This window comes from Indicator indicator, chromosome 11, assembly GCF_027791375.1.
Source record: "Indicator indicator isolate 239-I01 chromosome 11, UM_Iind_1.1, whole genome shotgun sequence".
Taxonomy (NCBI): domain Eukaryota; kingdom Metazoa; phylum Chordata; class Aves; order Piciformes; family Indicatoridae; genus Indicator; species Indicator indicator.
This window is the reverse complement of record NC_072020.1, coordinates 3274482-3297276: the sequence shown is the minus strand read 5'-3', so window position 1 is coordinate 3297276 and position 22795 is coordinate 3274482. Positions and strand designations below refer to the sequence as shown.

General features: G+C 47.5%; 1 protein-coding gene across 1 annotated transcript in view; it reads left to right on the top strand.

The window, feature by feature from the left end:
• The first annotated feature begins 3502 nt into the window (after positions 1 to 3502).
• The window catches only part of NPSR1 (neuropeptide S receptor 1), a 77511-nt gene continuing 58218 nt past the window's right edge, over positions 3503 to 22795 (top strand). Inside the window, exons 1-2 of the mRNA XM_054384954.1 lie at positions 3503 to 3649; positions 15162 to 15294. Of these exons, the coding sequence (XP_054240929.1) occupies positions 3503 to 3649; positions 15162 to 15294 (280 nt within the window). The remainder of the gene's footprint in view (positions 3650 to 15161; positions 15295 to 22795) is intronic.

Sequence of the window (22795 nt, the reverse complement as noted above, 5' to 3'; positions counted from 1 at the left end):
GTAGCTTCTCAGCAAACCCAGAGATGGCTGTGCATCCTCTTTGTAAAATGGACAAACCTCAAGTCTACAAACTGGAATGAGAGATAGAATTAGTGATGGAACAAGAGGGAATGGCCTCAAGCTGCCACTGGGTAGCTTTTGGCAGGAAAGTAAGAAAAAAATTTTCCCAGCAAGAGTGGTCAGGGATTGGAATGAGCTGCCCAGGGAGGTGGTTGAGTCCCCAAGCCTGGATGTGTTTAAAGGTGGTTTGGAAGTGGTGCTTGGGGCTCTGGTTTAGGGGTGCCCCTTGTAGAGTAGGGTTGTGGGTTGGACTTGGTGATCCTGAGGGTCTGTTCCAACCTGGATGTTTCTGTGATTCTGTGAAGAGGTGTGGAGGGAAAAAAATCTCTTCCTTTTAAGCCATTTAAAAGTTAAGTTATTTATGTGTGGAAGACAAACAACATGCTTGTGTTCTATCATTGCTATTAACAAAATCTTCTGTGATTTCCATGATTCCACTGCTTTACTATGAGTAAAATCTGGTTTTAAACAAAAGATCTGATCCAAACCTGCAATTAATAGGGAGAATCTACTTGCTGGCTGTTTGGGGATCTAATTTCAAGCTGGACAGACACTGGCAGGTCAGAGCTTAGGCTGGAGCCTAGCAGACAGCAGTCATCTCATTCTGTAATGCTTTTAATATTTCAGAATGGAGTTGGTTCAGGTTCTGCGTTAAACTCAAACACAGATTTTTCCACAACAGGGAAAGGCTCTTCAGCTCCAGCTGCCAGCCTTTCACTGCAGAGCTCAGACATTCATGGAAGCAGGGAAAGCAGCTGGGACAGTCACAAGCCAGGAGCCTCTCAGCAGTGTGTTGCTGAGACTGCCATGCTTGAGGAGAGCAAGCTGGGAAGAGCTGAGACTGGCATCAGCACACTGCTGCCAGCCTCCCAAGGCAGCATCTCTCAGTCCTGCTTTGAGATATAGATCCTGAAATGAAATGCTTGGAGTGAAATTGAAAGCAGCTTCTGGAGTATTGCTGTGCCCTCTGCATCTTCAAATCCTAATCCCAGCCACTTAGTTTAGAAATGTGGAGAAGGTTGGAGATTCCTGTACACAGTAACTGTAAGTCAAGTGAGGGGATTCTGCCCCTCTGCTCTGCTGAGACCCCACCTGCAGTGCTATGTCCAGCTCTGGAGTCCTCAGCACAACAAAGACATGGACCTGTTGGAGTGGGTCCAAGGCTGGACACAAAACTGGAAGTGGAACACTTGTGCTGCGAGGACAGGCTGAGAGAATTGGGGTTGTTTTGCTTTTGGGAGACCTTACAGTGGCCTACCAGTATTTAAAGGGACCACATGAGAAAGCACAGGTCACACAGAAACACATCCAGGTGGGGCTGGAAAGTCTCCAGAGAAGGTGCCTCTCTGGGCAGCCTGTTCCAGTGCTCTGTGAGCCTCACAGTGAAGAAGTTCCTCCTCGTGCTGAGGTGGAACCTCCTGCGCTGGAGTTTCTATCCATTGCCTCTTGTCCTATCACAGGGTGCAACTGAGCAGAGCCTGGCCCCTCCCTCTTGACCCCCAGCCCTCAGATACTTATAAACATTGATTAAATCCCCTCTCAGCCTTCTCTTTCCCAGACTGAAACAGTGACTGGGAAGACAGAAGATCTCCTAGTAATGGAAGACCTCAATTACTCCTGTGTAGACAGGTAAGTGGTGGAATGGGGCTTTGTATAGCCTTTTGTAGCACCAGAAGCACTACTTAGAGCAAGTAGCTGGCAAAGCCATAGAAGTCACTCTCAGCTGGTCCTGAGAGCTGTGCACAATCTGGCATGCAATGTAACTTCTGAGAAGCCTCTTAGTGCCTGTAATAGGCTGGAGCATAACAGCTCTGGAGGAAGGAAAGTGCCAGGGGGGAAAAAAAGAAAGAAAGAAAAAAAAAATCCCCAAACATTCAGTGTAATAAATTTTACCTCTAAGAGAATTCTGTAACTAAAAGGAAGCAAGGTAAGAAGAAGGAAGAGGAGGATGTTTTCAAGAAGCTTGGATGCTCCCAAGCAGAGGTTCAGATTCAACCTGTAACATCTGACAGAGTTCAAAAAGATTTTCTCCCCTCTTTTGGCTAAGATATTGATGAGCCTTTCCCCAATGGCTTCCAGCAAAACACAGTGGTGCTGGGGTATTTCTTTTTATCTCCTCACGTTTCAACTTATGAATCACTCACTGCTTTTAAGTATTGATCACTGGGGCATATGGGGCAGTGCTGATCCTTGGCATGACTGGTACTAATTATGTGTATGGGCCTGGACCAGTTCCGTTCCTCTAGCATCTCCTGGAGAGGTCTGAGACACTCAAGAGTTTTCCCCAACCCCTAGAGCAGCCTGCTCCAAAGCTCCAGATCCAGACATGTCCCAACTTGGGATGGCTCAGAGTCAAAAACTAGACCTGACTTTCACTGCTTGTGCCCCCATGCCCTGTTGTTCCTAATCCTGGGAGCCAGAAGGTCCTGCAGCCAGCCCTCTCTTGCTGCTCACGTAGGTGGGGTTGGGCACAGCCTCAGCTAGACCCATGGGCACAGATGCTGCAGGCAGTTTGTGGAGATCCAGCAGCTGGGGAGAGGGTGTCCTTGGCTGGTCAGAGTGAGGAATTTAATTCCTTCTGAGCTCCTCAATGGCTGTGCATGCTGAGCACACATAAGCACAGGGCAAGGTTTTGTCATGAGCAGGTAACAGGAAACCAAGTTCATAGAATGGTTTGGGTTGGAAGGGACCTTTAAAGGTCATCTACTCCAACACCTCTGCAGTAAGCAGGGACATCTTCAATTAGATCAGGTTGCTCAGAGCCCTAACAAGCTGACCTGGAATGTTTCCAGGGATGGGGCATCTACCACCTCTTTGGGCAGTCTGGGGAAGTGTTACAGCACCCTCAGTGTTGGTGGGGCACAGCTGTGAAATGCATTGTGACCTTGGTCTCCATAGGAGCAAGTATAAGCAAGAGCCTTCCTGCATCTCAGTCCTTGGTACTAACTGTAAAGATCACTTCTAGAAGCAGACACTGTTTGTGAAAGCATGCTGTTGGCTTCAAAAAGTGCCATCCCCTCCAAGAGACTGAGCTGAAATGTAAAATCCCTGAGCAGAACGGGTTCTGTTCTAGCTCTGAGCAGGACAGCAATCCAGAGGCCACAAGGCACTTGGCTGTGTCCATGTGTTCCGACTTACTTACCTGGCTGCTGCTCCTGCTGCTGGAAAGAGCATGTGGATGGCTGTCGTCAGAGTTGCACCGAAGGAAAGCTCAAAGGGACAGTGCCAGCTTGGCTTTTCTTTTCTTTTTTTTTTCCCTCTCCTTCCTTTCCCATCACTTAGCTGAAGCCCGACACCTCTGGTAGCCAGTGGCGGAGCAGCGAGGAGCAGGTTTTGGTGCTGCGCTTTTGTGAGAGAAGCCTGAGCTGCGTTAACTCTTACAAAGACCTGGACAACTCAGACAAAAAAAAAACCCAAACAAACCCAAACCAACAACCCAGTGATGGAGGTTGGCTCCACAGAAGCCAGCAGCAGCTCCCAGGGAGGCACCGGCTGGCTGGATCTTCCCCTTGTCACCTGCACTGAAACGGTGACTTTCACTGAAGTGGTGGCAGAAGAGGAGTGGGGATCCTTTTACTATTCTTTCAAGGTATTCTTTGAAGGTCTGCATTTATTTTTCTCACCTGCTTGCAGCACCTCTGCAGGGAGGCACTAGAATGACTGAACTTTTTTTTTTTTTTCCCTTGACCTTGGTTGTTTTGGTTTTTGTTTTGTTTTTGTCCCCCCTGTGAAAGGCAGATACTGAAAAACAAGACTGTAGCAGGAACTGAGTTCAGGCTTTTACAGGTTTGTGCCCTTTATACCCCCTTCCAGGAGGGACAACACTGCTTTTCTCTAGAGATATTGTAGTTCTACAGTGCATGTGAAATCAAAACCTTGTGTTACTTTAACACATCCTTTATGTAATCTACCGTGCATTTGTAATCAAAATCTTGTGTTACTTTAACACATCTTTAATGTAATTTCTCATAGCCATCCTTTTGACATCAGGGATCTGGTTTCTATTTTCCAGCTGCAACAAACATTGCAGACCAGGAAGAAAGTTTTGGTGTTGCTTGGATTTTGTTGTGTGGTGCGGTTTGGGGTTACTCTTTGTGGGCTTGGTTTGTTTGTTTGGGGGTTTGTTTGTTTTCCTACCAGGAGGAACAGGTCCTGCTTAGTTGCTTTAAGTTGAGCGTGTGGGGGGCTGGTGGATGCAGTTGAAGTTGAAGGCTGCTGTTAAGAACACAGCAGGTGAATCATTCAGCAGTGAATGGCACGGGAAGTGCATTCATTCATCTCCAAGCATCACCTGTGCCGTGTGTGTGAATGCAGGGAAAAGATGAGAGAGGTACTGAAATTCAGCCTTCTTTCAGGGTTTGTGTGCCTCTTGTCATTGCTCAATTCTACACTCCATGCCAGGTGTCACTTCACTGTTGTGCCACATTGTAGGAGTCACATTCAGGTTATTAAACACTCCAGCAAGGAGTACCCTGCCCAGGTTATTAAACACTCCAGCAAGGAGTACTCTGCCGTTCCTTCTGGAGCTCAACACCGAAGAGATCTCTTCCAACTGGAAAGATACAGGCACTAGGAACATTTGAGAATCTCTTAGGTAAAGGGGGATATGTTTAGGGGTTGCTGTTTTTTGGAGGGGGGAGGGGTATGTTTTGGTTGCTGTGCCAATGGAAGCTGTGGAATTGCAACAGGTTCCCACCCCTGTAAGGAAAAAGTTGATCTGTAGTTCTAGAGTTAATCAATCAGGGTCTCTTTTAACATGCTGCTGCTAATTTTTTAACTGATAAGACTGCACTTTCTTATCTACATTGCAAGGATGACCTTTTCTTTCCCTCTCCCCTTTCCTTCCCTCTCCCCTTTCCTTCCCTCTCCCCTTTCCTTCCCTCTCCCCTTTCCTTCCCTCTCCCATTTCCTTCCCTCTCCCCTTTCCTTCCTCTCCCTTTTTTCTTCCTTTTTTCCCCCTCTTCCTGTTAGACCTCCCCCCAAAGAAAAAACACAACAACAACAAAAAACCTCTTAAAATAAATGCAGAAGCAATAACCAAAGTGTTTGTAACAACTTTGTCTCCTTTGTTCTGCCCACAATTAGGGCTGGAAATCTGAACAGCGTCATGGGAGCAGCATTTTATAATGGCAAAAGTGACAATTAATTCTGTGATTTGAAAGTGCCCAGGCAGAAAAATGCTCCTTAATATGGGAGATGAGTAAATGGCAATAATTAGAAAGCCATGTGTAGTCATGCGTGCTTCTTCATTGGTAAAGGAAACTCAGTGCTGTTAGGCTTGCACTCTTCAGCTGGATGCTCTGGCATATGTAGGATGAGCTTTGCAAGGAGGTTCACTGATTTCACAGCAATTACTAATTATTGACAGGCATGGAAATAATTTTGACTCTGGAGACAAGTGACAGCTGCTGCAGGAAAGGAGGGATAGAGCACCTGCTCTGAGGGCTACAGTGAAGGCAAGACAGGGCTCCCTGTCAGCAGTTTCAGCTCGCTTTAGAAGCTCTTATCTGGAAAGTGCTGCTGCTACCTCCTCACTTGGTTAAATGTCCTCTGCCAGCACTGCCTACATTGTGGTTGTGTCCTTGCCCCTTCCCAGCCAAGCAGTATCTCCTTCTTCTTCATAAGGGTCTGGTGATGTAGCTAAAGTAATCAGAGGTTCAGCTCAGAGTAGGCTCCATGGGTTAAAAAAAGATCAAAGTATACCTACAAAAAGATCAAAGTATACCTACAAAAAGATCAAAACATACCTACAAAAAGATCAAAACATACCTACAAAAAGATCAAAATATACCTACAAAATATACCTTTGGGCCTTTTATTGAGGTTTTTAAACATGATGTAGCCCATGGCTGGCAGTAAATGCAGGCTGGGTGAGTGGCCACTGCATGAGCTGACTCCAGAGCCTGTGTGGCACTTTGGAGCTGGTGCTTCCCACAACAAAGGCATTTGCTCATCCCTGCCTACACAAAGGTCTTGCTGCTGTCTTGTAGCCAGTGGTCCTTGAAAACCCAGACTGTATTTCTTCTTGGAAGCCTTTATATGATGCATCCAGGTAGGTTACTCTCTTGAACCACAAGAAGTTCTAGTTCTAGTGTGAGGTGTCCCTGCCCATGGCAGGGGGGTTGGAACTGGATGATCCTTGAGGTCCCTTCCAACCCTGACTGATTCTATGAGTCTAAGTTCTGCTGGCTATGTCAGAACCAAATGCAGAAGAGAAGTGGTAATTGGTGTTAATTGCAGCTCCAACCCACCAGGCCAAAGAAGAGTTTATTCTATCCCTTTACAATCTCCCTCATATGCATTGGAATCATAGAGTCAGTCAGGGTTGGAAGGGACCACGAAGATCATCTAGTCCTAACCCCCTGCCATGGGCAGGGACACCTCACACTAGAGCAGGCTGGCCAGAGCCTCATCCAGCCTGGCCTTAAACACCTGTGTAAAAGGGCTCTAAGTGAACATCAAGACCAGTAGTCTGAGAAGAACAGAGATCACCTGAACACCTGGTGGCCTTCCTCCACTTAGGATCTTCTTAATGTACAAACTTGACAAGCTGCAAACCAGAAACCTGCCTGGAGAGAAGCTGAAATCTGAGAATAGGTTTGCCCTGGTTGTGCACAGAGCTGGGAGGCTCCATCGGGACTGGAGGAAGCAGTCATACCTCCAACAGCCCCACAGCTTCCCCAGCAGTAGGAGCACGTGCTCGTCCTCAGAAGGCATTGAGTAGGGCTCATCTCTGCATTTTGTGTGTGTGTCTTCCCATCTCCAGCAAGGAGCTGAGAGGACCAATACATGGAGAGAAGGCTTGCACAGACTTCTTTTGTAGGACTGCCAGGTAACAATGATTTGGCTCCAGGTGTCCTGTTTAAGTTAGAGCCTGTGGCCTCTGCCATTTCATCCAAATGCAGGAGTCTCTTTGTCTGCTGGAAAACATTTGCCTATGCTACTGCTTGTTATTCTGATTTTTCAAGCAAATCTCACAGAGCATCCCATTATTGAATACATAATAGGAAAACAATAATGAGTGCTGCCCAATTTCTGGAGTAATCTCTGTGACTGCAAGCACACACTTTAGAGAAGAGAAATAAGCACATCAAGTGATTCATCAGTAACTTAGCAATCTTCTGGTGGGGGGGAGAGGAGGAGAATGAAGTCTGTGCAAGAAAGGTGTCAGGAACTCCTGAACATATTCTGCAATATGCTGTGACGCCTGTTGCTTTTCCTGAGATGCTGTTTGGAGAACCACAGAATGGCTCAGGTTGGAAGGCACCTCAGAGGCCATCTGCTCCAACCTCCCTGCCACAGACAGGAACACCTCTCTATGAGACTTGGCTGCTCAAGGCCTCATCCACCCTGGCATTTGAACACCCTCAGGGAGGAGACATCCACAGCCTCCCTGAGCAGCCTGTTCCAGAGTCTCACCACCCTCATACTGAAGAACTTCTTCCTCAGAACCAGTCTAACCCTACTCTGCCTCAGCTCCAAACCATTCCCTCTTGACACCCTTATGAAAAGTCCCTCAGTAGCCCTCCTGTGGGATCCCCTCAGGTATTGAAGGCAGCTCTAAGGTCACCCCAGATGTAAGAGCTGATCTCCTCCTGCTTGCAGGACTGTTAGCCAGAACAGCTTTGTCTAGTAGCTTAAATGCAACACCTGATAGCCCATCTGGGGGTAGCTCTGAGCCAACTGTTTTGGGCAATTTTGTACTGGCAACCCTCAGAGTTCTGACTTCATGCTCCAAGCAGCCACAGGGTTTGTGTCCATCTGCCTCTGCTATACAAATATGCCTAGAAAGTATGACTTTCTGCAGGCTTTTGAGAAGTTTTAATTGTACAGATTGGGCACATTTAATCACTTCCCCCACATTTTGTGGTTGAGAAAAAAACCCCAACCCAGCAGTTCACAGGTTTTTCATTAGGGCTATCAAAACCATGCAGTTATGGATGGACCATTGAGTGACCCTCATGGTAAAAATGTTCTAGGAAAAAATAGTCAGGTGCATCTTTCCTGATGACATTAAAATCAGGGACATCACAGCACTGCAGAGTCACACAATGGTAGGGGTTGGAAGGGACCTCTGAGGATCATCCAGTCCAACCCCCGCTGCCAAAGCAAGGTCACCCACAGCAGGTTGCACAGGATCACAACCAGGTGGCTTTTATAAGTTCCAGAGAAGGAGACTCCACAAACTCTCTGGGCAGCCTCTTCCAGAGCTCTGTCACACACAGGTAAGAATTTTCTCCTTGTGCTTTGATGGAACTTCTTGTGTTCTAGTTTATAGCTGTTGCCCCTTGTCTGGGCACCACTACAAAGAGACTTGCCATCATTGGGGCTTGGACTCAATGGTCTCCAGAGGTCCCTTCCAACCCCTAAGAATCTGTGATCTTGACATCTGCCCTTTAGATATTGATAAGACTAGCCTCTCAGTCTTCTCTTCTTCAGGCTAAACAGCCTCAGGTCTCTCAGCCTCTCCTTGTAAGGGATGCTCCAGTCCCCTCAGCTGGGCTCTCTTGAACTGGACAGCCCAGATCTGGACACAGCACTCCAGATGTGGCCTCACTGGGGCACAGTAGAGGGGAAGGAGGAGAATCTGAGGTGACCTTCTTGTGGCCTTCCAGGATCTGAAGGGGGCTACAAGAAAGCTGGGGAAGGACTTTTTAGGATCTCAGGGAGTGATAGGACTGGGGGGAATGGAACAAAGCTGGAAGTGGGGAGATTCAGACTGGATGTAAGGAAGAAGTTCTTCCCCATGAGAGTGGTGAGAGCCTGGAATGGGTTGTCTAGGGAGGTGGTTGAGGCCCCATCCTGGAGGTGTTTAAGGGCAGGCTGGATGAGGCTCTGGCCAGGCTGATTTAGTGTGAGGTGTCCCTGCCCATGGCAGGGGGTTGGAACTGGCTGATCCTTGTGGTCCCTTCCAACCCTGACTGATTCTATGAATCACCTGCTCACAGCTATGATCTTCAACTCAGGTATAAACCAGGATATACTTATTGCAGCCTATGGATTCAGCTGCTTCTACAAGCAAAACACACTCTTCAGACAGGTTTTGCTGGGTTAGATTTCACCCAAGAAGCAGCTTGCTTCATTGACTAAAACTGGTTTTAATTTTCAAGCCAATTAAGAAAACATGAGTATGCACTGCAGATGCCAAGCACTTCCATGCTCCAAACAGCAGGCTCGTGGAGTAGCAGCACAAGCAAAGGTTGCAGTCAAGCCAAGGAAATCCCCTGGACTTTGACTGGTTCTGTGACCTTAATTGAGTCACCAGCATCCTCAGTTTTTCTAATCTGAAAGATCTGGTGAGTGACACAAGCCTCTCCCATGGCATTCTCATGCAAAGCTGTTAGCAAGGTCCCTTGCAAAGGCAGCTCTTGCCAAAAGCTTCTACACAGGGGGCTGGGAAATGCCATTTCCTCCTTTTAATCCAGAATGCCTCTGATGTCTGTGCAGTATGTCATTAAACAATCCTTTGGGGTTGTTTTGGGGGTGTTTTTTTTTGTAATTCATCCTGCTGAGGATTGCTACAAAAAGAGGATTTTTTTGCTTGATGAACAAACAAGACATGGAACAAACACCTCTGTGGCTAAGCAACCTCAAGGTGATGACTAACACAAAATGAGAGAAGGTGAAGCTGGAGTGAAGGTTAAGGATCAGTCAGCTGTCTTCCTAATCTAATTGCTTCATAGATGAAGCAAACCTCTCTCTGTCTGGTGTGTTTTTAAGCTGAATCTATAAACTGATCAGCCTGAATTCTGTGCTGTAGTTTTGGCTCACTTACTCTTGGCCAGTCTGCAGCAGATCTGAAGAAGAAATTGTTCCTTTCCTTTCATTATTTTTTTTTTTGCACCAGTCTTTTTGTGTCTTCAAGGCTATGTTCTGTTTTTCCTGCAGCCTGCTTTCCTTGCAAGATTAAGCAACTGAATCCACTCAGTTTTTCTCTTTCACCTGGCTCTGTCCTCTCTACTGCTGGCAACTCATTCCCTGGTGTCTGTCTTGAAGCACAGTGCAGGGAAGTGGTTGTAGCACAGCTGCTGGGTACATGGGAAGGGTAAGAGCAGAGGCACAGAAGACCACTGCTGATCCTATGATGATGGTTGTTACTCTCAGAGTGATATTAAGTCATGTTCCACTGGTGGGGCACTCTCTGTGCTGCATGGGAGGGGGATGAAGGCTTGCCCCAGCCAATGTCCTTACAGCCACTGCGCTGTCCTCTGTCGCGCAGTATCCTTGGGGTTGTGGTTTGCGGTTTTTTTATCCAATGCATGCTTCCAATTCATCAAGGGAATTTTGGATTCTAATCCTAGCCTCATGAAGGGCCTTTATCATGGTGGGCATCCCATTAGTAACCACAGAAATTTTCATTCTGCGGGTTAACCCTGCAGAGAGGCTGCAGGGATTGAAGTCATCTGTTCCAGTATCTGAAGGGGGCTACAAGACAGCTGGGGAGGGACTTTTTAGGGTGTCAGGGAGTGATAGGACATGGGGGAAGGGAGCAAAAGTAGAAATCATAGAATCAGTCAGGGTTGGAAGGGACCACAAGGATCATCTAGTTCCAACCCCCCTGCCATGGGCAGGGACACCCCACACTAGATCAGGCTGGCAGATTCAGATTGGATGTTAGGAAAAAGTTCTTCCCCAGGAGGGTGGTGAGAGCCTGGCACAGGTTGCCCAGGGAGGTGGAAGGTGGAAGCCTCATCCCTGGAGGTTTTTGCAGCCAGGCTGGATGTGACTGTGAGCAACCTGCTCTAGTGTGAGGTGTCCCTGCCCATGGCAGGGGAGTTGGAACTGGATGATCCTTGAGGTCCCTTCCAACTTTAACAATTCTATGATGCTATGATTCTAGCTCCTTATTCCCCAAGAATGAGACCTTTTTCTCTTCTCTCCCTTTTTTCTCTTCTCTCTGAATGGCATTTACCACAAATAGATTAATAGAAACTTTGACTTTGTTCCTTTGTCTATGGCCCTCCAAACTTCACTCTCCTATATTCAGCTTTTCTACCTTTGAGGTGATCTTTGTAGTCTGGTTTAACTCTATTTCCACACAGGTTTAGCCTAAAATTGCCTACCTATTAAGCAGTCTTTTTCACTTAGGGGGGTGGGGAGGGATGGATTTTAAACTGACTGTGTGTGCTGTGCCCCTCTAGCTCAGTCTCTGGTGTTCCATAGCTATTTCTTCTGAGTGTCAGATCCCTGCTCTGTTGGTGCTCACATCAGTACAACAGAGTCAAAGACAATTTATGTCAGAGAAAATAGGACCAAGCCTTGCCCCTTGGTTTCTTCCATTTCTGAAGTGGAAAAACCAAACCAAACCCTGAGGAGAATCCACTGCTTTTAAGGACCAAAGTGATGTGAAATTTTAACCTCTTGAAATCTAGATTACCTTCCAATTCCTGTTTTAAAATAAAGCATCCCCAGAAAATCAGTTCCACCAGGTCTCTTGCCACATGTTTTGAAGGGAGTTTGTCTCTAAGGAATTCAAATGATTTTCAGACACCAATGAAAGATGAGTTGGTTTGGTTTGGTTTTTTGGGGCTTTCTGGGGGGAGGTTTGTTTGTTTGTTTGTTTGTTTGTTTTGCTTTGTTTTGTTTTGCTTTGTCCAAAAGCTAAGGATCCAGGCCACACAAGTTGTCTTTTCTAGATGACTTTATAATCCATGGAGATGACTGGTGGCTCTTCTCCAAGATGCTACTATTATCTAGTCTATATTCTGATGATTTAGAGAAGTTGTCTCTCTTTAGAGCTTTCAAGCTAGGTGAGATGACCCAGCTGGTAGATTATGCTGGGAAAAGTGAAACCTTCATTGTGAGCTTAAACTAGGCTCTGGGTTCAGGCACAGAGAGCAGCCAAAAATTGCTGATAGACCAAGTCTGGCCTTTCCTCATGCCAGCATAACCTGCAGGATGTTGTGGCTATGTACCTGGAGCAAAGCTGAGGCTGGTTCCAAGTAGCTCCCCAGTAGAGGAGGGACTACGGATGCTGGATAGAAAGAGGCTAAGAGCTGAGAAACCACTAAAGGTCATGGAAGATCAAGAAACTGCTCCTTTCCTTCCATTTTACCTTCCCTCCCCATGCTCACAGCTCAGCTGCTTTCTCTTTGAGGGCAGCAGGAGCTCTGGTTTCATAGGATCATAGAGTGGTGTGGTTTGGAAGAGACCTTTAAAGCTCATCTAGTCCACTCCCCCCTACAGTGAGCAGGGATTTCTTCAACCAGATCAGGTTGTTCAGAGCCCCATCCAAGCTGAGCTGGAAATTTTTCAGGGATGGGGCATCTACCACCTCTCTGGGCAACCTGGGCCTGTGTCTCACCATCCTCAGTGTGAAAAATTTCTTCTGTCTAGTCTAACTCTCCATTCTTTTAGTTTAAAACCATTGCCCCAGTCCTTCACAACAGGTCCTGCTAAAAAGATTGTCCCTATCTTTCTTGTAGATCTCTTTTCAGTACTGAAAGACCACAACTAAGTCTTCTTGGACCTTTCCTTCTGCAGGCTGATCAACTCCAACTCTGCCAGCTTTTCCTCATAGGAGAGACATTCCAGCCTTCCATAGGAGAGGTATTTCTGCTCACCCATGAAAAAGTCATGGGTTAGTGGCTGCCAAATGTTTTTAATGAGTGCTCTTCCTTCCTTTTGCTCCATTAGCAGCCCTGTCAGGCAGCCACGAGTCTCACTGCCAGCATCTCACTGCCAGCATCTCACTGCCAGCCTCTTCCCCTCCACCTACTCACAACAGTGCCTTGGAGTCAATCCTGTAGGGACAGCAGCTGAGATTCTTCTTCAACTGCAGCCTTTACCTGTCTCCTCCATTTTCCAACTGTCTCCCACATCATGGGTTTGCTGTCAGGAACTGGAAGATCAAGGACCACAACACTGACATAACCTGAAAGTCCCCCCAGCTGCTAGGATGTGAGTCCATGCAACCAATGCACCTGAAGCACTGGAAAGCCATGAGAAGGCAGAGGTAGGAGGCTGTGCAGGCTCTTCTCTCTTCCATTCATGGACTGTCTCTTCCTGAAACATCAAAGGCAGGGGGCAGCTCAGGAGCAGCAGGCTCTGGGAGAGGTGTCCCTGGGTTTTGTAACTCCCAGCTCTGCTGAGCCATGTATGGATTTTTTCCTCTTTTTGACTCTAATAACGATGTGTCTGTTGTTGCTGCTGGATACATGATGATTTCTTTCCTTCTGAGCTCCCCTGCTCTGCTGCCTTCAAACCTGTTACTATGAAAAAAACCTCCTCTCTTCACTTTGTTTTTGCAGAAGAGCAGCAGAACCATCTCCCCCCACGCCACTACCTGCAGCTTTACCCAGGCCAGGATTTTCTAAGGGAGGATTTTGCAGGAATGCAGAATGCTTTCTCCAAGCTGACCCATGCTCACCAGCCTTGGTGCTTCCTAGGCTCAGAACTGGCTCTCTGCTGTGGAGAAAACACAAACTTCACCCTCTCCCATGACAAGGGGAAGGCTACAGAGCAAAAAAATAACTATCCTGCATCTAGGGAGGACCAAGAGGAAGGGGGAGATTGGCTGTGCTCTCACAAAACAAGCAGCTGCAGCTGTGTGCAGCCACAGGATGCCGATGCTTTGGGAGCAGGAGCAGCTTTGTTTTCCTCCCTCCCTTTTCTCTGTGCACAGAACCACTAGGGGACGTTTTGTCATCACGTATCCCTTGCTGCCCTATTTGTCTTCCAGTGGGTCATGCTTTCTTTGCAGCCTTGGTGACCCCGAAGATCCCCACCTGGAGGGGATGTTTGGGGTTTGTAGAGCTTGTGGACGACCTGTACTCACTGAGGCTGGGAGGAGAGAAGTAGTTCTTTCCCCAATTTCTCCAGCAGAGCCCATCTATCCATCCTGCTCACAAAGGGAGGCACCTGGTTGTTTCCCAGCTTGCTGGAGCAATAGGAGAAAAGGGAAAGCTGCCTCTTGTTTTAGTGCAAAGTGCTGAGCAGTCACTGGTTTTGTGCAGGTGGAAGCAGTATACAGCCACTGCAGAGCAAACTGGGATGAACATCCCCAGCAGTGTGAAGGATTTTCTGAAAGAACAAGGATGTATTTTAGGCTAAATAATTAGTAATCACTTGGCAAAACTCCCATTTCAAGCTTTTGGTATTTTTTTTCTTCCATTCTCTTCTCCTGAGCCACCAGTGTGCACTTGCAGCCAAGAAAGCCAATCTAACCTCCTGATTCGATGCCACGAGTTCACTTAGATCCAGGAGCTCCTGGATGTCTGTTGTCAAATTGGGCAAGACCAAGTGCAAACTCCTGCAGCTGGGTTGGGACAACCCCAAGTACATATAGGCTGGGCAGGGACTGGCTGGAGAGCAGCCCTGAAGAAAAGGCCTCGGGGGTGCTGGTGGATGAGAAGCTCAACAGGAGCTGTCAGTGTGCACTTGCAGCCCAGAAAGCCAACCAGGGCCTGGACTGCATCAGGAGAAGTGTGGCCAGCAGGGCCAGGGAGGTGATCCTCCCCCTCTGCTCATCTCTGGTGAGACCCCACCTGGAGTACTGCACCCAGGTCTGGAGCCTCTATTACAAGAAGGATCTGGAGGTGCTGGAAGGTGTCCAGAGAAGGGCCATGAGGATGAGCAGAGGGCTGGAGCTCCTCTTCTATAAGGACAGACTGAGAGAGTTGGAACTATTCAGTCTGGAGAAGAGAAGGCTTCGAAAAGACTTTATTGTGGCCTTCCAGTATCTGAAAGGGGCTACAAGAAAGCTGGGGAGGGCCTTTTTAGGGTGTCAGGGAGTGATAGGACTGGGGGGATGGAACAAAACTAGAAATGGAGAGATTCAGATTGGATGTTCGGAAGAAATTCTTCCCCATGAGGGTGGTGAGACACTGGCACAGGTTGCCCAGGGAGGTGGTGGAAGCCTCATCCCTGGAGGTTTTTGCAGCCAGGCTGGATGTGGCTGTGAGCAACCTGCTGTGGTGTGAGGTGTCCTTGCCCATGGCAGGGGGGTTGGAACTGGATGATCCTTGAGGTCCCTTCCAACCCTGACAATTCTATGATTCCATTTGTCCTAGGATAAGTGACTGGTAACCCCAAGTCACAACTCACCAACACAACAATACACCTTTTTTATTGCTTTTTTCCCCCTTTTCTCTCCAATGCAGACAGAGCAGCTGGTGACCCTTTGGATTCTCTTCATTGTCACAATTGCTGGGAATGCCATTGTGCTCTTCTCTACCTGGAGGAGGAAACGCAAGTCGCGGATGACCTTCTTCGTCACCCAGCTGGCAATCACAGGTAGTGTGTGTGGGGAGGGGAGAAAGGGCATCTCAGCTCCACTAGCAAAAGGAGGAATAACACCTTGCAAGCTGAGTGGTGAAGGATTCACTTGCCACCTAATATAGAATCATGGAATCAGTCAGGGTTGGAAGGGACCACAAGGATCAGCCAGTTCCAACCCCCCTGCCATGGGCAGGGACACCTCACACTAGATCAGCCTGGCCAGAGCCTCATCCAGTCTGGCTGCAAACACCTCCAGGCATGGGGCCTCAACCACCTCCCTGGGCAACCTGTGCCAGTGTCTCACAACTCTCATGGGGAAGAACTTCTTCCTCATGTCCAGTCTGAATCTCCCCACTTCCAGCTTTATTCCATTCCCCCTAGTCCTGTCACTACCTGAGATCCTAAAAAGTCCCTCCCCAGCTTTCTTGTAGCCCCCTTCAGATCCTGGAAGGCCACAAAAAGGTCACCTCAGAGCCTTCTCTTCTCCAGACTGAACAGCCCCAACTCTTTCAGTCTGTCCTCATAGGAGAGGTGCTCCAGCCCTCTGCTCATCCTCATGGCCCTTTTCTGGACACCTTCCAGCATGTCCAGATCCCTCTTGTAATAGGGGCTCCAGAACTGGATGCAGTACTCCAGGTGGGAGTCTCACCAGAGTTGAGGGGGAAATATATCTAGCTGCAGCTTGCCATAAGCAGATGTATGGCTGCTTATCCTACCCACTTCCAGTTTTGTTCCATTCCCCCCAGTCCTATCACTACCTGACACCTTAAAAAGTCAGTTTGCTCCTGATCTAAAGAGATGTTGCTAGATGTAGCAGTGCCTATGTCAGGGGCAGCAGCTGCAAGTCATTGATTTCACTGAATGTCTTCCAGACTAGGTTTGCATCCACCTTTCCCAGAAGTTATGTCCCCAGCTGCTGTCATGTAACTGTTTAGATTAAGCTAGTTTAAGATGAATCTCTTGTGTTTTGCTGCTAAAACTCTTTCTAAAGTGCTTCAGAGAGATATTGCTCCATCAGTCAGAGGGGAGAAAATAACTTCCTGTTGTCTGGTTTCATTGAGTAAGTGAGATATAAAAATGGAAATGTGGAGAGGAATGCATTTAGTTAATTTTTTTTTTCCAGTGGGGAAGGAAAAATAATAAGGATGTTGGTTGAAGAATTTTGTAGTGGAAAATGCACAGAAACCTGGTTTGTAAGAATGTCACTGCCTCAGCAACTAGGCATGGAAAGAAGAGCATAAGCAGCACACTGTTTGAATGGACTGAATTTGTGGGCTTTCAAGTGTCCCAAGGGAAAAAATCTGCTGGTTTTATAACAGTGTCCTCCTACTAATCCCTGCTTATAAGACAGCTGTGTTGTATTGTTTGTGCATATAGGAGATGTTTACATGCTTTCTATTGCCTTTTTTTAGGTAAGATATGGTAGGAATTAACACTTCTTCACTAAAGAGCTGTTTAATACGTGATTTCCCAGCAATGCTGCATCCTCCCCTGGTGTTTGTTGTATCCCTGTTTCATAGAACTGTAGAAGCAGAGAATTATAGAATGGGTTAGGTTTGCTCACAGCCATCCAACCTGACCTGGCACTGTTTCCAGGGATGGGGCATCCACCATCTTCCACTTTCAGCTGGAAAAGCTGAGGACTGCATTTCCCCAATCTTTTACATTCATTCTTTGCAAGTCAGGGAACTCCTCCTGCTCATGGTCTCCACCATGTCCGCCCAGGAGCTTGCCTCCTTTGAAGAACTATTCCCAGTTGAAACAGTTAAACCAAGGCATGCAAGCTGATACAAAGGGATGGTCCCATAGCTACAGGTGCTGTAAGAATTATTGCAAGGTGAGGAGCTGAAAGTTTGCAGTGATTCCTCTGCTGAAGCTGCTAATGGCTGCTTTTCCTCTGAGTCATCTGTAATGAATGGTTTCACTTCTTCTATCAGCTGTGACTTTCATGCCACTTCCTTTTGTTTGCCAGCAGGATTTTCCATCAGGTAAGGCACACTGAGCCAGCCTCACAGTGAGTTTGGAAGCATCAGTCACAGGTCAAGTGTTGCAGTGGTCACAAGGAGTTGCAAGAGAGCCAGTTTCTGCTCAAAGAGCTCCTGATCCTGTTTGAAAATGATGAAAGGTTGGCAGAGAAAGCAGTAATATGGGAAAAGAGCACAACTGAAGACCCAGGGGACACTATGTTCTGCTGAAAGGCATCAGGGAGCTGAGTGCTGAGGACAAATGCCATTAGAAGGGCTTTGGAAGAGAGAAGAGTAGAAAATGTCACTGAGTGTCTCTGCCTGGACCAAGGGCACAAGAGCTGGGCTTGCATCCAGAGCAAAGGCACAGGTAATGCACACACAGGTAAGAAAATATGGGTCCTAATAGGAAGAACTCAGCTAAACAGTGAAAGGTCTCATCCTAGAAAACAACAAATGTAAGCACTGCTGCAGAGAAAGGACCAGCACAGGGACATGTGTGTCCAGGGGAAAGGAGCAAAGCAAGAAGCAGGCAGAAGTGGCTGGACCAGGATATTTTAGGAGAAGACTGGACCATGTGAGGTGCAGTAGCAGGAGGCTACTGCAGTTGCTGTGCTAAGGGCCTGAATGGAAATTTTGTTGGTTTGGACTCCTAGCAAAGGCTGAATTTTGGGGTTAGAATGGAGGTGGATAGAGAGTTACTCACTAGGGGTTCAGATACCACCCACATGAAGGGAGGAAAATTCAAGTGCAGCCTTGGGGCAGCTGGAACAATCGGTGGCAAAGCCAACAGGCAAATACCTTGTTAGACTTGGGCAGAAAATAGCTGGCATTACAACATTGACTGAGGTCCACATGTTCCACTTGTTGATTCTTTTGGCTTCCTCTTTCCTAAAATTATCCCTGAGTTTTGAAAAACAGAGTTTTAAAGCGCCCGAGTCCCACAGTCTGTTTTATTTCATACTGAAGTAAAGCACACAGAAAACTCACTTGACATTCACATCTGCAACATTAAAAGAATCACAGAATCACAGAATGCTAGGGGCTGGAAGGGACCTTGAGACATCATCCAGTCCAACCCCCCTCCTAGGGCAGGATCACCTAGAACAAGTCCCACAGGAACTCATCCAGGCAGGTCTTGAATATCTCCAGAGAGGGAGACTCCACAAAACCCCTGGGCAGCCTGTTCCAGTGTTCTGTCACCCTCACAGGGAAATAATTCTTCCTCCTGTTTCCATGGAACTTCCTTTGCCTCAAAAAGAAGTAGAATCTGCTTGAACAGCACTGATCCTTTCAAGCAACATTGACTTCTTTTTTGGGCTGGTGATGCAGGAGTCAGAACTCTGATTTATCTTCCCACAGCAAGAGTCCCTGTCAGTATTTTGGCATAAAGGAATGACTTCATTGCTGAAATGGAGCCATTTCACCTTCTTCTCTTCAAAAATATTGACAGGAACAAAGCAAGCTGGCAACAGTCATTATCCTTTCACAACAAGTTATGAGGTAGACAGAGAGCATGAGGAATACACTGGCTTGTCACATTGCTTTGACATGCCAGGCATATTTAAATCCTACCAAATAAAGTCTAATCTCCTGGCAAGAAGTTTCTGCTTAGCCAATGTTACTGCTTCCATCTATTTTGAGAGTCTTCAAATATTTAGCATTGCTGCTCCAAAAAAGCAGAGCCTGGAGAACAGCCAGGCAGAGAGGGACCTGGGGGTACTGGTTGTCAGTAGGCTGACCATGAGCCAGCAGTGTGCCCAGGTGGCCAAGAAGGCCAATGGCATCCTGGCCTGCATCAGGAATAATGTGGCCAGCAGGAGCAGGGAAGTCATTCTGCCCTATGCTCAGCACTGGTTAGACCACACCTGGAGTACTGAGTCTCTCAGTTCAAGAAAGATGTTGAGTTGCTTGAACGTGTCCAGAGAAGGGCAACAAAGCTGGGGAGGGGTCTGGAGCACAGGTCTGTGGGAAGCTGAGGAAGCTGGGGGTGTTTAACCTGGAGAAGAGGAGGCTCAGGGGAGACCTCATTGCTGTCTACAACTACCTGAAGGGAGGTTGCAGCCAGGAGGGGGTTGGTCTCTTCTCCCAGGCACCTAGCAGCAGAACAAGAGGACACAGTCTCAAGCTGTGCCAGGGGAGGTTTAGGCTGGATGTTAGGAAGAAATTCTTCCCAGAAAGAGAGATTGGCCATTGGGATGTGCTGCCCAGGGAGGTGGTGGAGTCACCATCCCTGGAAGTGTTTAAAATAAGCCTGGATCACTGCAGGCATTTCAGATCCATTTAAAACCCAAACTAAAATCAGTATAATTTGTTTATCAATCTGTGGCTCCGTAGTTGAGTCGAGTCCTCAATTCCCAGTGCTTCCCACTGGTGTAGTAGCAAAGTGAGATGAAAAGCTAACCTTGGTGTTAGAGCAAACATGGTATTCAAAGCAAATTATGCATAATACATGAATAGGAAATGAGCTCTGTTGTTCTGCTTGAGTGGCTGCCAAGCCAGATGCAGAGGAGAAGGGACTAACTGATCGAGGATGCTTTCAGCACTGCCAGAACTCACTTGGCAAATTCAGAGCTAAGACTCCCTACCCATCCCTTATGTGATGGTTTTAAGACTGTCTTTTTAATTTTTCTTCAACAAGTTCAAGCAGAGAAAGTGAAGGAATGTAAATAAGTCACTACTGGGTTTAAGAAAGCAAAATAATGATTGTTCTAAGCACTTCCATTGGAGAGAAAGAAATGTTTAAGAACTGCTACTCAAAACAAGGTTGGGGAGTTTGGGCAGTCTGGGACTCAGCTTGCTTGCTGGACTTCTGTTTGTCTGCTGCTTCTTCTTCTTTTCTGGTTGAAGATAACACACTGACCTTGACAAGCTAACAGCCTCTCTGCTTCTTGACTCTCTGCCTTTTGCCAGGGGGGTCTGGGGAGGGGAAGTCCCTTGGGGGAAGCAAAGGGAGCTTGGTTGTTCTTTTCTGTTGATTGTACATGCTTGTAAACATTGTGAATAGTGTCTATTTGTACAGATTCATTGCATCTCATCAGAGATTGTAGATTTGCTTGTCAATACAGCTTTCATTTGCATCCAGCCTGGTCATTGTCAGTGTGGGACTGGGATTTCAGCTCGCACACTCTTGCACCTTACTGCAGCGTAACTCAACGTGGTGCTGAGAGCTGCAGGGATCTGCAGGACTGTGAGTAATCCCTTCAACCTCAGGTTGGATTTGCAATATTTTGTGTTAAACTGGTGGCTTGGAACTTTCCCCCCTCTACCAACACGAAATTTGCCAGCCCAGCCCATTTGGAAGCAAACGAAAGCTGTGTTTACAAGCACGACTGCAATCTACAATGAAATGCACTGAATGTGTACAAAATATACAGGATTTACAAATATTTACAGGTCTTTACAATTGATAAATAGCACAAGAACCCCCCTGGCCAAAAACCAGGGGAGGTGCTGATAGCTTCCCACTCCCTGCCCCCCCTCCCTTACCCCCTGAACAAAAAGGGACAAGTGAAAGAGCAGGGAGATGTTAGAACTTAGCCAAAAAAATGCAGCCAAGGTCAAGCAGAAGCCAGCAGAAGTACAAGGTTAGTATCTGCTAGAGTGAAGAAGCCAAAAGAGAGAAAGATTGTTAACCAAACTAATTCTTATAGGATCACAGAATGGAATCATAGACTCAGTCAGAGTTGGAAAGGACCACAAGGATCAGCCAGTTCCAACCCCCTGCCATGGGCAGGGACACCTCACACTACATCAGCCTGGCCAGAGCCTCATCCAGCCTGGCTGCAAACACCTCCAGGGATGGAGCCTCAACCACCTCCCTGGACAACCCATTCCAGGCTCTCACCACTCTCATGGGGAAGAACTTCTTCCTCACTTCCAGCCTGAATCTCCCCACTTCCAGCTTTATTCCATTCCCCCCCAGTCCTGTCACTACCTGATAGCCTAAAAAGTCCCTCCCCAGCTTTCTTGTAGCCCCCTTCAGATCCTGGAAGGCCACAAGAAGGTCACCTTGGAGCCTTCTCTTCTCCAGACTGAACAGCCCCAACTCTTTCAGTCTGTCCTCATAGGAGAGGTGCTCCAGCCCTCTGCTCATCCTGGTGGCCCTTCTCTGGATGCCTTCCAGCACCTCCAGATCCCCCTTGTAACAGAGGCTCCAGACCTGGATGCAGTACTCCAGGTGGGGTCTCACCAGAGCTGAGCAGAGGGGAAGAATCACCTCCCTTGCCCTGCTGGCCACACTTCTCCTGATGCAGCCCAGGCTCTGGTTGGCTTTCTGGCTGCAAGTGCTCCCTGCTGGTTCATGTTGAGCTTCTCATCCACCAGCACCTCCAAGTCCTTTGCTTCAGGGCTGCTCTCCAGCCAGTCCCTGCCCAGCCTGGATTTGTGCTTGGGATTGCCTCAACCCAGCTGCAAGACCTCATGGTAGATACCTCTCCACCTAATGGTGATTTATTTACATTTTACCACTCTCTGTTCAAAATCCGTGGGAAATTTTAAAGGGACAGCCTAAAACTACCACAGCTCTCCAGGGCATCAGTACCCAGTTTGAGTCTATGTTTAACACTCAGCTCACGTAGTAAGCTCTTTGAAGTTATCCGGGGATTTAAGCACTGGGAAATCAGCTAGGAGTTAAGAGCTGAGGTGAACAATAGCACTAATCACTCAGCATCACTCAGTGTAACAAAGAGGAACATCACCAAGTTTGCTTTGCTGTTCGGTTTGCTTTTGGCCAGGTTCCTTTTTTGTCGTGGTTGTTAAAATGTTTTCCTTTGGAACAAACTCCTCTGCCAAGGCTAAAACCAAAGCTAGGTTTCCTACAGGTTTCTGTCTCCAAGGCAATTTTGTTTCTCAGAAGGTGTAAGCTCTGAAGATTGCCCTGTGGGGAAAGTATTTCTAAACACTCTCCCCCAAATAGATCTCCTCTGGGTTTAGCACGAGTTATGCTCAGGGCAAAGCTCTCTCTCCTGGCAGGAAACCTCTCACATCTTCCCCAACTCGATGCCATTTCACACAGCTTCAGAATCCCTCAGTCTTTAAGATGTTTGTCTCTGACTGAATTCTCTGAGTAGTTCAAGAACAAAGAAGAGGCTCTGACAGGCAGCTGGGTTCACAGGCACTGTATCACTCTAGATGCTTGCAGGTGAATCATAGAATCAGTCAGGGTTGGAAGGGACCACAAGGATCAGCCAGTTCCAACCCCCCTGCCATGGGCAGGGACACCTCACACTACATCAGCCTGGCCAGAGCCTCATCCAGCCTGGCTGCAAACACTTCCAGGGATGGGATCTCAACCACCTCCCTGGACAACCCATTCCAGGCTCTCACCACTCTCATGGGGAAGAACTTCTTCCTTACATCCAGTCTGAATCTCCCCACTTCCAGCTTTGTTCCATTCCCCCCCAGTCCTGTCACTACCTGAGATCCTAAAAAGTCCCTCCCCAGCTTTCTTGGAGCCCCCTTCAGATCCTGGAAGGCCACAAGAAGGTCACCTCAGAGCCTTCTCTTCTCCAGACTGAACAGCCCCAACTCTTTCAGTCTGTCCTCATAGG